The 13,365-nt window shown below is 38.7% G+C and overlaps 2 protein-coding genes across 4 annotated transcripts in view; one reads left to right on the plus strand and one right to left on the minus strand.

Moving 5' to 3' along the window:
* The window catches only part of LOC124184092 (4-coumarate--CoA ligase 1), a 73,819-nt gene that overhangs the window by 33,289 nt on the left and 27,165 nt on the right, over positions 1–13,365 (minus strand). The window lies entirely within an intron of this gene.
* The window catches only part of LOC124184229 (lachesin-like), a 99,496-nt gene that overhangs the window by 30,234 nt on the left and 55,897 nt on the right, over positions 1–13,365 (plus strand). Inside the window, exon 1 of one of the 3 annotated variants that reach the window (XM_046573826.1) lies at positions 2,093–2,331. The exons of the other annotated variants lie outside the window; for them this stretch is intronic. Coding sequence (XP_046429782.1) covers positions 2,326–2,331 — 6 coding nt within the window. The 5' untranslated portion in view covers positions 2,093–2,325. Of the gene's footprint in view, positions 1–2,092; positions 2,332–13,365 lie in introns of those variants that run through there. 3 annotated transcript variants of the gene reach the window in all.

A 13,365-nucleotide genomic window follows, 5' to 3' on the forward strand; every position in this document is an offset into this window, starting at 1 on the left:
TGATGAAATGTAAAAGTCGTTATTTGTGAGGCGGCATCTCTCACAGTTAGATTAGGTATATACCTAATATAGTACACCCACAGTCACACCGTCAATGAGAAAGCTGTCTTCCCAAAGTATATCAGGATCAACGCCAGCTTCAATCTTATACGTCTTTTGTTCCGAAATAATTACTCGGAGAAAGTACCATTTCATCAGGATGACAAGTTACAAAGTGCCGGTATTGTGATTTCGCAAAAGTTAACGCTGTTGTTTATTCATCGTTTCTGAGGAAATTTTCGAAAAAATTACAGAGAATTTCGATTTTTAAATATAGCGCGAATTTTGAAAACATGCAGGGAAAAATATGTAACGTAGATTTTACATCTGTTGTGACGAATACATTGACAGTACGTTTTCGGTGTCAGATCAACATCAATTATGATAGATCTACGTAAGCATATTGTAACTATTACTATTGCTTTCGTAACTCTCATCATCGGTTTTGTGTTACCTCAATTGTTGTAGATTTAACACCAAAAAAGCGCTGTCCATATATTCACCACAGGAGATGTAAAATCTACATTTTCGAACTTTGTACGCAACCGTGACGTAGAAGAAGTAAAATACGGGTGGGGGTAAAAATGTAAAATTACAAAGTAGTAGTGTCGCTGTATCGAATTTCCGGAGATGTGAAAATCTATTTCACAGGGTTTCAAAAACGTTGATCTAAAGTCGAAACGTAGAAAGGTTAAAGTATCAAAATCGGAAATGTAGAATCGTCATAATGTTTAAGATCATTACAGCAAATCGAAACACACAATTGTTAGAATAGGGTCGTTGGATGTAAAAAAAAAATCAATTTTTTATTTGGATATAAAGTAGTGATACATAAAGCAACCAAATGGCATTTTCTCATCTTTCGCCAAAAAAGATGACTGCGAATGTTACAGGCAATGTGATTTCTCTGACTTTGTAATATTTATAGTTTTAATTTCAAATCTTCTGTATGTACTTCAATTAATTATTGATTGATAAAAAAAAAAAAAAGATGCGACATTTCATTCTTTTTATTTCATCTGCATAAATACTCGTTCAAATACAAAATTTCTTCGTTCAAAGATCCGATTTTGACGATTGTACGGCTGTTTCAATTTTTCGTACTTTGATCTTTCTACATTTTAACTTTTCTATAAATTTCGGATTTCTACGATATAAAAATTCTGTAAAACAAGTTTTAGCGTTTTTGAAAATGACTCGATTCTATTGTGTGACCGCTGAATTTTTATGAAACCCTCATACCTCGAAAGGAAAAAACGGAACCCTTGCAGGATCACTTTGTTGTTCGTCCGTCTGTCACTCCGTCAAGACTCTCTTTCTCAGGAACGGGTAGTGGTATCAATTTGAAATTAATATCAAATACCACGGTCTACGTTCCCTTGAAAATGTAAAAAATTCAATCAAAAAAGATACGGTCATTCATGTCACATATTTTTATACTCACAAGCTCACTCATCAAAACCTGTAGGTTACTTCCCGTTGACCTAGAATCATAAAATTTGGCGAGAAGGTGGGCCTCACGGTACAAGTAAAAGAAAAGGTCCGAAAATAGTTAATTCGTATAGTTACGTGACATAAAAAAAAAGTAATAATTAAGTTTGTACGGAACCCTCAGGCGGCGAGTCCTACTCGCACTTGTCCGGTTTTTTCTTCCCAATCTTTCTCATACAGTCTCATCTCCACCCGAAAATCCCGAACAGCGAACGAACGATTCGCGGTACCGGCAGGGGGAGGCGGGTCGGAGGAAAAAAAAACCGGATGAGATTCGGCAGGGCGAGAGGGACGCAGTACAGGTGTGTTCATAAATCTCGTCCCTAACCTACCCCAAACAGCCGGACGGCACGCTTTCCGACGTCTGTGCATCAGGGTGAAAGGCGGAGGGCGCGAAGCGCGCGCCGATTACCGCGGGCGTCGCGACGCGTTGCGCGCGCCAAAACTCGCTCTCCCGGGGGGTGAGGAGGTGAGAGAGAGAGCGGGAGAGAGCGAGAGGGAGAGAGGGAGGGAGAGAGAGGGCAGCGATTCTGTCAGAGACGCGCTACAGTCGTGCCGCGCCACCCCTGGGAGTGAGACCGCGTGCGAAAGGCTCGGGAAACACTTGCGAATTCGCAACGCGTAAAAGTTGCGAAAATCAGGTGGGAATTCGCGCTGTGTCGAACGTACGGAGAGCAGATTAAAGCAAATGTCTTCAGTCAGTGCGGGGTCGTTGTAGCCATGCAGCGTTGTTGACGCCCCGATAGATCATCGATCTTCCCTCCGCGGAATCAATCGCACGTGGGAAAAAGTTCTATGGGGGTAAGTACCTGCCTCGAAGCTTTGATATTTGATACAAGTACACGCACGCATGAAAGCACACAAGCACGTAAAATACCGAACGCGTAACGTGGATGAGAACTGCGTGCGAATATATGCTCGGAGATAACGAGCTTGCGGGCAACTTATACGGCCACTGTGATAATATCGTACTATCGCGAGCTTTTCCCCCCCGACCAATTTCAACCCCTCTGAAAATGACAAACGCTTAGCGACTGGGAGCGATATTAGAGCCGGAGTTCAAGTTTTTACGTTCTTCGTTTTATTGGGTGTTTATTTTTTCTTGCCGCGTAGTGCAGTTGGTAGGAAATTCACGCGGTGGGAAAATCGCGAGGGAGACGTGAATTCGGTACTCGTTTTGTGAAAACACGTACTTAGGAAAATGTGAATTTTTATACTCACCGAAAAGCTTGATACATCGACACCGTTTAAATCAAGTGAGAAACTTTTTTCAAGCATGCCTTGTAACGTACAGTGAGATTTTCATTCAACCGAATTGTTCAAGGGTCAAAGAAGCTCATCACAATAACATCAACATCAACCGGGTAAGCCGATTAATTCTCTCGTTATAGCATCGGAATCGCTTGCCATTCAATTTCGACGCGACGGATCGAACAAAACCGCAAAGGATTTTCTACACTATCATCGTTGGTCATATTTCTCGTTGCTGACGTTTTTTTCCACTGCGATTTTCTTTCTGTTCCTCTTTTTCTGTATACTCGTGAAATGTGATAGATCGGCAATTGGTGGAACGTATGAAAAGGATTATAAAAACTCCGTTTCCTCCTCTCCACGCTCTGATACATCGACCTGCCACGTGCCGATTCTGCCGAGGAGCGTACATGAAATGAAAAAGTTTTATGTAGCGTACAAAGAGAAGAAAAAATACCGCGAGGTGAAGAACACAAAAATTTCCTCTCGTTTCTGGCTATCGAGATAAGAGTCATCCTTCTTTTCACACAAGCTTTTGAAGTCACTAACGTTGACGTGAAAGAAAAATTATCGTTTTTTAATTCAAGGATAACTTGGAAGAAGTTTCAAGTTTTCAAAATATAACGAGTACAATATTTTTTTATATAATGCTTTTTCTAAATCCCAAACAATCGCAACATACTTGCAAAATTACGATCATTCCAAAAAACAATACGTTACGTTAACGTTATGTGTTATAGGTATACCAACTTGAACGTCGCGCATCTTTTATCGCGACGCGTTACACAATGCCGGATTTTATTCTTAACCCCGACTTTTCCCTGTCGCGTTGTCGGTGTCTGGCTATAACAGAGCCTGGGAGAACAATTCTATCGTTTGGACAAACGCCAATGACTGCAGGGGAGCTTAATCGGCGAAAGAACCTGTTGACAAGCTCGGAAAGTGCTGCGGCGGTTTGTTAAACGCACACTCGACCACGGAGCCTCGTGCACAACGAACAAAAACAACGAGGATGCAGCTGAATTGATCGGGAATCACGCCTCGGTGAAGTGCTTCGACCGCACGGCGTCAAAAATCGGAGAACACTGTCACAAAACACGGGAAAAATCACTGCGGACGGTTTTCCGGCTGACGCGAATAACTCGCGACTGTTGAAACGTATTTGAACGGCGGTTAAACAGCAGAAAGCCGTTTTTCGAGGCCGATTAATAACGATTCAAAGGCATTTCGGAAACCAAAAGCTGTGCGAGAAATGCTGGGCATTTGGATAAAGTAGAATAATAATAATAATTGACTTGAAGTAATAATTCATTGCGCACGAACCGTGAATAAATTGTATAATTCAAGCAATTGGGCGTACGTGTGTTTCAACATTTTCTTATTTCTTCATTTCTCTCTATTTCTGTAATCAGGTTTAAAAAGTACGAAGAACGCACTTTCAACGTTGCGAGAATATCGTAATCAACACATGGCTGATTTGCCGACGCGAAATTTTTTCGCGACTTTGTCCTGACTCGTGAACTCGCAGGTGATGATTTTCTGATTACACATACATCCAGATTTTTCAGAATTCCAGCTTTGTATAATAACCGTGAATAATTTCTGTACAATCAATGCGAACTCGATGGTATCGCGATTCGAGTAGTTATTATAAAAGAAAACCGTGACGTTGATCCGATTTTGCGAATCACTTATTCGCGCATAGAAAATGAAACGTTTCATCTCCGCAAAGTATAAAAAAAGTCTCCTTACTCACCTATTCTCCGCATACCTGGTATCCCTCGCGAATGTAAAAATTTCTATTTTTCCCTCGTGTTCGACCTTCTCGAAGCCAGATGAGATTCGCGTTATTAAGGAAAAACGATGCATAACTTTGACTCCGTGTATACGGGCCTATCCCTGTTCTTCACTGAACAAAAGGTCCTCTCTTATCCTCCTTCTTTTCTTTTCCCCGTCAGTCAGTGAGACGCTGCGAAATTTACGCGGATTCGTCGTGTCGTATACAATCGAGACACGTGACGAGACACCTTCGACTTTTATCATTCCTGATTGGCACCCGTCGGCTTTACAAAGTGTGAACGTATATTTTCAGCCGTACCGAAAACACAATGACCGTTTGATTTAATCTCGACATTTCCACCCACGCACCGTGTGTTCGTCCTGTACGATTTCTTGCGATGGTCGATCCTCGTTTCCGTAGTACAATTGATTTTCGGAAAGAATCGGAAATACGGGGTGAGAAGGCTGGAAATAAATTGAAGTTTTGTATTGGTGAAACAATACTTTACCAATACATTACATACGAGGTCGAGAATATCGATCCTTCATACATAAATTGAAGTTCATACTGAAGGCAAGTATTTTTTAGAGCGAAGTTAAATCGGTTACGCTGAGAGAAAGTAAATATTTTCAGATTTCATTGTGACGGAAATATTTTACTTGAATAAGAATTTGTTGAATGATTCATTTGTCATTGGCGAGAAGAATTTATTTCGTTAGATCGAAGTTTGTTTAAGATTTGTATTAGAATAGATTTTCTCTCAGAGTGCGAATATTTTGGTATGTTCAAAAATTTTTTGGTTCACATTTCGCATGCTAAGCAAGATTAAATATGGTGTAATAAAAAACAGTACCAACCGCACGACGAGGCGTCGAAAAATGGCCGAAACATTCTCAAATTTCTTCGAGAATCGAGAGGGAGGGAAAGGAAAATTGAAACTTTCCGCGATATCAGCGGCCGGCAGGTATTGTTACGAAAACACGAATACCGAAGTGAAAATCTTGTACTTCCTGTTAATAAACGAAGCTTTGAGTGAATCTCGGCGATAATCGGTTGAGCTGAATTTTCCGGGACGTGAAAGTTTCACGCGGGAAAGCTCGTGTAGTATCTGCATTCTACCAACGGTTTCGGGGTAATGCGAAACCATGGCGAAACTCTAGTTTCTATCAGACACCAGCCGCGAACCTCCGCCTTTCGAAGAAGTTTCCGTTGTTTTTGATGTAATGCAATCACGCTGCCTGGCTGCTCGTCGGAACAATACTTCATCTCTTTACCTCGGTTTGAACCCCCGCAGTTCCCCTCGTCCATCGCCATCTCGCTTCCTCGCGAATTTTCTCTCTAACGATTCAATTAAAATTGTGAAAAGCAATCCTCCGCATGCAAACCCGCGCCTTTTGGTACCTGGGATACTAACTCGATGTGTATTCGTACATGTTACGTACATTTGTTACAGGATAACGTTTGTTTCTGCATGCTTGTACGCGCGACGATCAATGCCATGGAATTCTATCCGTGTCGAATTCCGATTTATCTCGAACTTTTCCCACCTGCGGATATATACGTATTATGTGTATAATCGGGTATTCCATATGGAATCGAGTAATTTTTACCCTCGTCATTTTCAACTTTTGATGAAACTTTTTCTCATCTTCAATACCGTCGATGTTTGCCAATGTTTTTTTTGTTTTTCTTTAGAATCACTTCCGAGACACGGATATTCAAGCCTTCTCGAAGTTTTAGTAACTTTTTTCAAATTCCATTTAAGAAAAGTTCTAAAACATCAATGTTTGACCTTATATAAAGATGTCGAAACATTGTAGACTCTATAACGAAAATGAAATTTTAAATCGCGTGGAACGATGATAATTATTTTTTTACTATTTTTCTTATCACATTCGTCCCGAAACATTTTACTCGAACTTATTGTCAACACCTTGTAAAAATATCTAGTAAGTAATTATTGCGCAAAAGTTGTAAGATTTATTATCGTGATTAATTTACGATCGGGTCAACCTTCCGACAAATTTGACTATTTCTTTATCTTATTCTTTCGTACTGCAGTAATTCTTATCGATTAGAATCTAGTTCACCTTTCACCCTTATGCAAATAACAAAACTATTTAAATATTCGATAAAAGCAATTCAACGTGCCTTTCGTAGAGCGGAAAATGTTTCAGATTTCTTTCTTTCTTTATATTTCTATTACAGTGAACATTGATTATTTATTATTAATCAAAAATTTGGAAAGTAGAAAACAACACGCCGTGACAAAAATATGAGATTTTCGAGAATCTTTCAAGAATTCAGAAAAAAAGTGGAACTCTAACGCAGTTTCAATATTGTCAACTCGAAAGTGGCTCCGTAGAAAAAACTTTGTATAAAAAAAGAATTAATTACTCTGCTTTTTAGAGATGCTGCACTATCACGTGAACGAAAGTTTTAACAAAAATTGAAAAGGGTGGGATCTAAAAGTCGGTTGATTTCGTATGGAATGACTTATACATACTTACATTAGATCGCGACTTTGGCTTCGTTTAATCTTTAACCGCATTACCGCTTTTTCCGTACCGCATACGTGCACCGTCCTACGGGAGTTTCATTGCAAAAACTTGACAAATCGACGATGTTACGCCTTTTTATTCCCCCCCCCCCCCCCCCCCCCCCCTTTCCCACCCCCGCGCTGCACGTCTACTCGACTATTGCAGAATCGATTTCAAACGCTATTGAATCCCCGCTGTGCGCGAACGACAATTGTAATGTAATAAGGGATGAAACTGGACAGAATTTCACGATCAAGCCGAAGCTATCATCCAGAGTTAGCAGCCAAACGCGCCAAACTTTTTGATAATAGAAAAATGCAGATCAGTTCTATCCTCAATGAATTCTATAAAGATATCGAGGGTTCGAGGTGTGACACAAAATTTTGATCTACAGATTTCACTGCCTTGTTCCAATGAACATTAAGGGGGGGGTAAGGTCAAATCATACGAAAAAAGCCATGTTTTCGTGATTTTTTTTCTGACGACGTAGTTAAAATTTCTTTACTCAACCAATGGTACATTGAAGTATGACATTCGAAGAATATTTCATCAAATTTTTACAAAGAAATATTAAAAAATACGGCAATGGCAGCAATTGTTCGGACGTGTCTCGAAAAAGAGTTGAATTGCGGTGCCCCTCATACCTTGGTGCTGGATCATCGAAAATCAAAAAATCAAAGTTCATTCGTTAGATAATAGTTTTTCCCAGGTAACGCTGTCGAGTTTTTTTTTTTTTTTTTGTTCATAATTTTGATTTCGCAATAACAAATTAGGCGATTTTTTCCCAAAAAATTGTGTTTTTCACTTCAAAGTGTTCGAAAAAATGAAAAAAATTAGAAAAAAAAAAAAACTCGACAGCGTTACCTGGGAAAAACTATTATCTAACGAATGAACTTTGATTTTTTGATTTTCGATGATCCAGCACCAAGGTATGAGGGGCACCGCAATTCAACTCTTTTTCGAGACACGTCCGAACAATTGCTGCCATTGCCGTATTTTTTAATATTTCTTTGTAAAAATTTGATGAAATATTCTTCGAATGTCATACTTCAATGTACCATTGGTTGAGTAAAGAAATTTTAACTACGTCGTCAGAAAAAAAATCACGAAAACATGGCTTTTTTCGTATGATTTGACCTTACCCCCCCCCTTAAAACGTTTGTCTGCTAATTCCGGCTGCTAGCTTACGCGCGAAATTCAAACTGTATTTTCTCTATTCGTTTATTCTCCACTTGCAGAATTAAATAATGAAATTCGTGGATTTCGTTAATTCGGTCGCAATGTTTAACGAATTTTTCGTTTCAACACATTATTATTGCAGTAATGCTCGATCATTTGCCATCCGCACGTCACGAACGGAGTGTAATTTTGGCCCGGCTTGACATCGCCGGGAATATTTGCAATACGGAGTGAGTGTCGACGTTATGAGAGGTGAAATATTACCGCCATTATACGTCATCACCAGTTTGTAACCGGTTCGTTGAATGCGTTCAAAGGTTTATTACCGGTACACCTTCTACGTTTCTACTACACTTTCGGGCTTAATACTCGGCAACACTTGTTTCAAGTCTTACTTCTTTATTCATTTCCCCCAGTCGTCGCTCTTTCGTTTTCTTTTTTTTTCTATTCTTTTCCCTTTCTCTTTATTTTTTCTCCGCTCTCTGGATCGCGCTTTATCCATTGACGATGCTCACCAGTTTTTTTTTCAGAACAGTAGTTGCATTTCTCTGCAGCGAAAAGTAGAACGGACCTTTTCGATCTGCGTAAATACACGTGTCCGGGTACGTGCATGATACATATCTATACGAAACAGCGATAACGGCATTGAAATTATATACTTGCGTACGTATATTGATTCGATAAATCACTGATATATCTCTGATATATTTTTGTGCGTGTCTATGTAAGACAATCAATAGTGTATACACATAATGCATATCTATACACTATTGATTATCTTCTCCCGTAAATAATTGCAACGCCCACTGCTCTAATTTCACCGGAAGAACGGAGTGAATTGTATTCGGCGAAGAATTCTGCACGATTCGTTGCAGAAAACTGATATATGTATATATACTGTACCTAGCTATTGTACCTATGATATAAAGGCGCTTGAAAAAATATTCACCAATCACTCGTTATCATATAATATATATATATATATATATATATATATATATATATATATATATATATATATATATATATATATATATATATAAATTATTTATAGTTATATTTCAATTATATTGAAAAAAAAGACACTAACGACTATCAAACTTCCTGTGTCAATCGAGCCGGCAACGCCGTCAGCTTGATTATCATCATTACCGATATCGCACAATCCCTAAGATTTTACTTTTCACTCATTATGTTTTTATCTTTTGTCTTTTTTTCATTGAACTATCGATCGGTTTATTTAAAAAATCGTTTCGAGCTACCGGATATCATTAATACGGTTCGAATAGATTTTCAATTAACATTCTATACCCACGTTATGTTTTTTATTATTATATAGGCACTTTATTGCACGCCGCTGTTTCCCCATATGGCCAACAATTCCGGCCTATGTACGTGTACAGGTGTCGCATATACACGTGACATAAATCGTTCGATTGAGTTTTTTCGAAGACGGTAAAATCCGCACACGGTCGCCGATAGAGACGAGTATGCGTTGTAAATTGGTCCGTATGCACCGCATTACGGTTTAGAACACGCCGGCCGCTATTCTGCGCATCCACCACGCACGGTGGACATTGCCTGCCTATATGTATATTTATTGCGATCGCTTCGCGCTAAATTCTACGCTTTAAATTTATAGCCGAGGCGCGTGATTTTTATTTTTTTTTGTTTCATCACATTTCTCTCTTTTTTTTTTACGGCATTTTTTTTCCACTTATTGTTCTTGTTTTATGCGTTTTTTATACTTTCCTATACGCTTCCGATGTGTCCGCGGAAAATTAAAACGAGCTTCGTTCGTCCGAACGAGTGATAGATATTGGTTGCTGGTGAACAGATATACGGGAAAATGTGAAAAAAATTGCGATTAACTAGTATGTTGAAATTTTGGGGAACTAGAAAAATAACAATGATGATAATAAAATGACGAATAAATGAAAAAATACAGACCGATCGAAAAGTACCGCACTGATTGCGTGAAGAGAAATAATATATTTACTCCGTGATTGGTTTTTCGGCGAAATTTGAAATCAACCGTTCCGATGGAAAATTGAAAACAAAAGAATAATGTGTTAGAAAAAAAAGAAAAAAAAAACTTATTTCACCCGAGAAAAAAATAACTGCCGATGATAAATTTCGGGTATTTTACCCTTCGTGTTAGCCTTTCCCCTAGTCGTCGATACACTCTGCACACATATGGATGCCGTCTCTGCACGCTTAGCGCGTAGGAATCGCATTCGAGTAATTGGGATCATGAAAAGTTTGGGTTGTTAGGTGCCGCATGTTGTTTTATTATTATATTATACGTACACGTATAAGAACTTTTATTCAACAAACGTTTGGAAAATACGTATACAGATAAGGGATCGTCGAATTGATTAGAATCGTTTCAGATAATACCGTAGTGATAGGAATGCAAAAAAATCTGCATTTTGGCGCAATATTATTAATAACAACAATGACGGTAATAACGAGGATATGAATTTCATACGAATGTGTATTCAGATTAGCCGAAAAGCGCACACTTCCTAATACATATATGTTTAATAATAGTGAAAATGATGATGTAGTATTAAGGTATTAATTATGCGTGAAACGATTGTTTGCTGGGGCGATGAAAACGTTATTATTATTGTAGTTAAACGGAAAACGATTGGTAGTGAAATCATACGTGTACCTACGGGGCAGTGTGTGACTGCTTGTTTAAAAGGGCGGGAAATTTTGCTATTTTAACAGAATTAGTATATAACGTATAATAACAGGCATCCGACCGATAACGAAAACCGGTCGAAACTGTAATGAGTAGTTAACGAGAAACCCGCAATGAAATTAGCTAACCTAATTCTATCATGGTTTTTCAATGATCATGTTACTCACACGTACTTCGAACAAAATTCAGTATTTTTAATACAGAAAAACGTTGGCTTGATTTTTCCTGCTGTTCTCAGACTTCGACTACCCTGCGCAGCGATGGATAAAGCATTGGAAAGAAAAATTGGTTGAAGGATTTTATCAAATTGTCGTAAAATCTTTATGACATTTTTAGAACAGTTTGAAACGCGCTCTGCAGGTGCTCTGCAATTGCAGAGTATGCATGAAAGAGAACGGATTCGTCGAGTAAAAACATTGTTTGTCTGAAAACTGCATTATATGCAAAGAATTTTTGCGAACTGTCTGATTGACCAATTAGGCGGCTCAAGTTTTTGCTGGAAAATCAATTCTTCAGTGACCATTTGGCACGAGTCTTTTTCAATTCTTGACCACGTATACTCGTTACAAAATGCCTTCAATTATCAAAACCTGATTGTAAAATGGCGACAATTATACTGCTCGGCGCGAAAAATGTAAATAAAATCGTTTCTAATCATCCCGTTAGCCTAAATCTCGTATCTAACGCAGACGAGGTTTTCAGGCTCGAGCGTATAACTAATAACTCCATTTACTTTAGCTACACGACTTAATCCCGTTGATGTCATAGCCGGTTCCGCGTGCAAGACCTCATCTTTAATCAGGTCTGATGGTGTATTCAATTTCCTCGAGTCACGATTTCGAGGATTCTCTAAATTGGCCTAATTTTAAAAGGGGATTCCGTAATTTCGATTATCCTGATTATTGTTCTTTCTGTATGCACCGCACAATAAGGGTTGAATTTTATTACCGGGAATCGAGTTTTTCGCTCCCTTTACTCCGAATCGAGAGACGTATTAAATATATGTACCACTTTTTATGAAAATTTAGTTGACCAGACTGCAATTTTTGCGTTCTCCCGAATTTCGGTATTCGGTATTCGGTATTCGCCGCGTGAACCAGAAACGGATTGTTCCTTGAACGGTTGAAAGTTATTTTTTTTATCTATCTGCGTCTTTTTCTTTTCTTCCATTTTCTTTTTTTTTTTTTGTTTCCCTGCCTCTCGGTCTTTTTTCTGGTAATGAAAAAATATTCGCAAGGATTAGTATACAAAGAGTCGGTCACCCCGATTGACCATTTCTGTTGAGAGAAATATGCGAGCGGGTCCGGTGTTCGAAATGTCCCATAAAACAACCCTGAACCGGGGCACGAAAAATCTGCAATCCGTAACTTCCCATCCATCGGCGTTGTTTACCACTATTTGCGTTTTCTTTTTTTTTTTGGTATTTCAGCGCTTCGCCAATGTTGTTAACGTCTCGTCGAAAAATCGTGTTCTAGGAACATACACATGTGTAATAAATATATATATATATATACATATTTATATGTATATGTATACACATACATATGTGTATAATTTTTTTTTCGCCCTACTAAACGTGCCGCTCGACGTTTAAAAATAATATAACCGTCAATGTTGCGGTGAAAAATACGACACGAACGTGTCGAGAATGACGGATGGCGTATACGCGCTCAGCTATATATGTATATACCAAATGCGAAAAACATTCGAATCACTCCCTTGCCGAATTTCATCCGTAGGCTCGCACCCTGTATCATGAATCTGCCGGGAAAGCGTTATTACGTACAATTAGTGTTACCATATTTGATGAAAATCATCTATATAACCGTATACTGTTTTTCCGATGACGCGGTGTTTTCGATCATGGATTTTTTCTGTACATATAATCGCAATTTTTCCACACTTCCATGTCTGGACATCCGCCAATATTTTTATCCAATTTCGTTTTTTCTTCTCACGGTACGCGAGACATGTGAAAAATTCAGGCATGAGAAGAGAGAAGAAAAATCTGATTTTCAACGTACGCGCATGTAACGCACGCTCACATATATATGTATATATATCTGTATTATCTATTCGCAATTTCACGTTGAATACTTTTTTCCGCGCCATATCACTGAACCAATTTACGTTATTTGCATCTTTACGAGATGGATCGTAATTTTTTCTCTCTCTCTCTCTCTCCCCCCCTCTCTTCTTTCACCATGTATATATACAACACAGGGTTTCAATGATTATCCAGCGAATTATAAGGTATATCAACAAGGGGAGAAAGAGAGAGAGGGCAAGGGGAAACCGAGCGGAGCGCAAGCAAGTTATCTGCAAATTTGTGGCGGCATCAGCGTGATTTTATTCATTTAGTTCGAATGAATGGT

The sequence above is a fragment of the Neodiprion fabricii genome, chromosome 1, assembly GCF_021155785.1.
Source record: "Neodiprion fabricii isolate iyNeoFabr1 chromosome 1, iyNeoFabr1.1, whole genome shotgun sequence".
Classification (NCBI taxonomy): domain Eukaryota; kingdom Metazoa; phylum Arthropoda; class Insecta; order Hymenoptera; family Diprionidae; genus Neodiprion; species Neodiprion fabricii.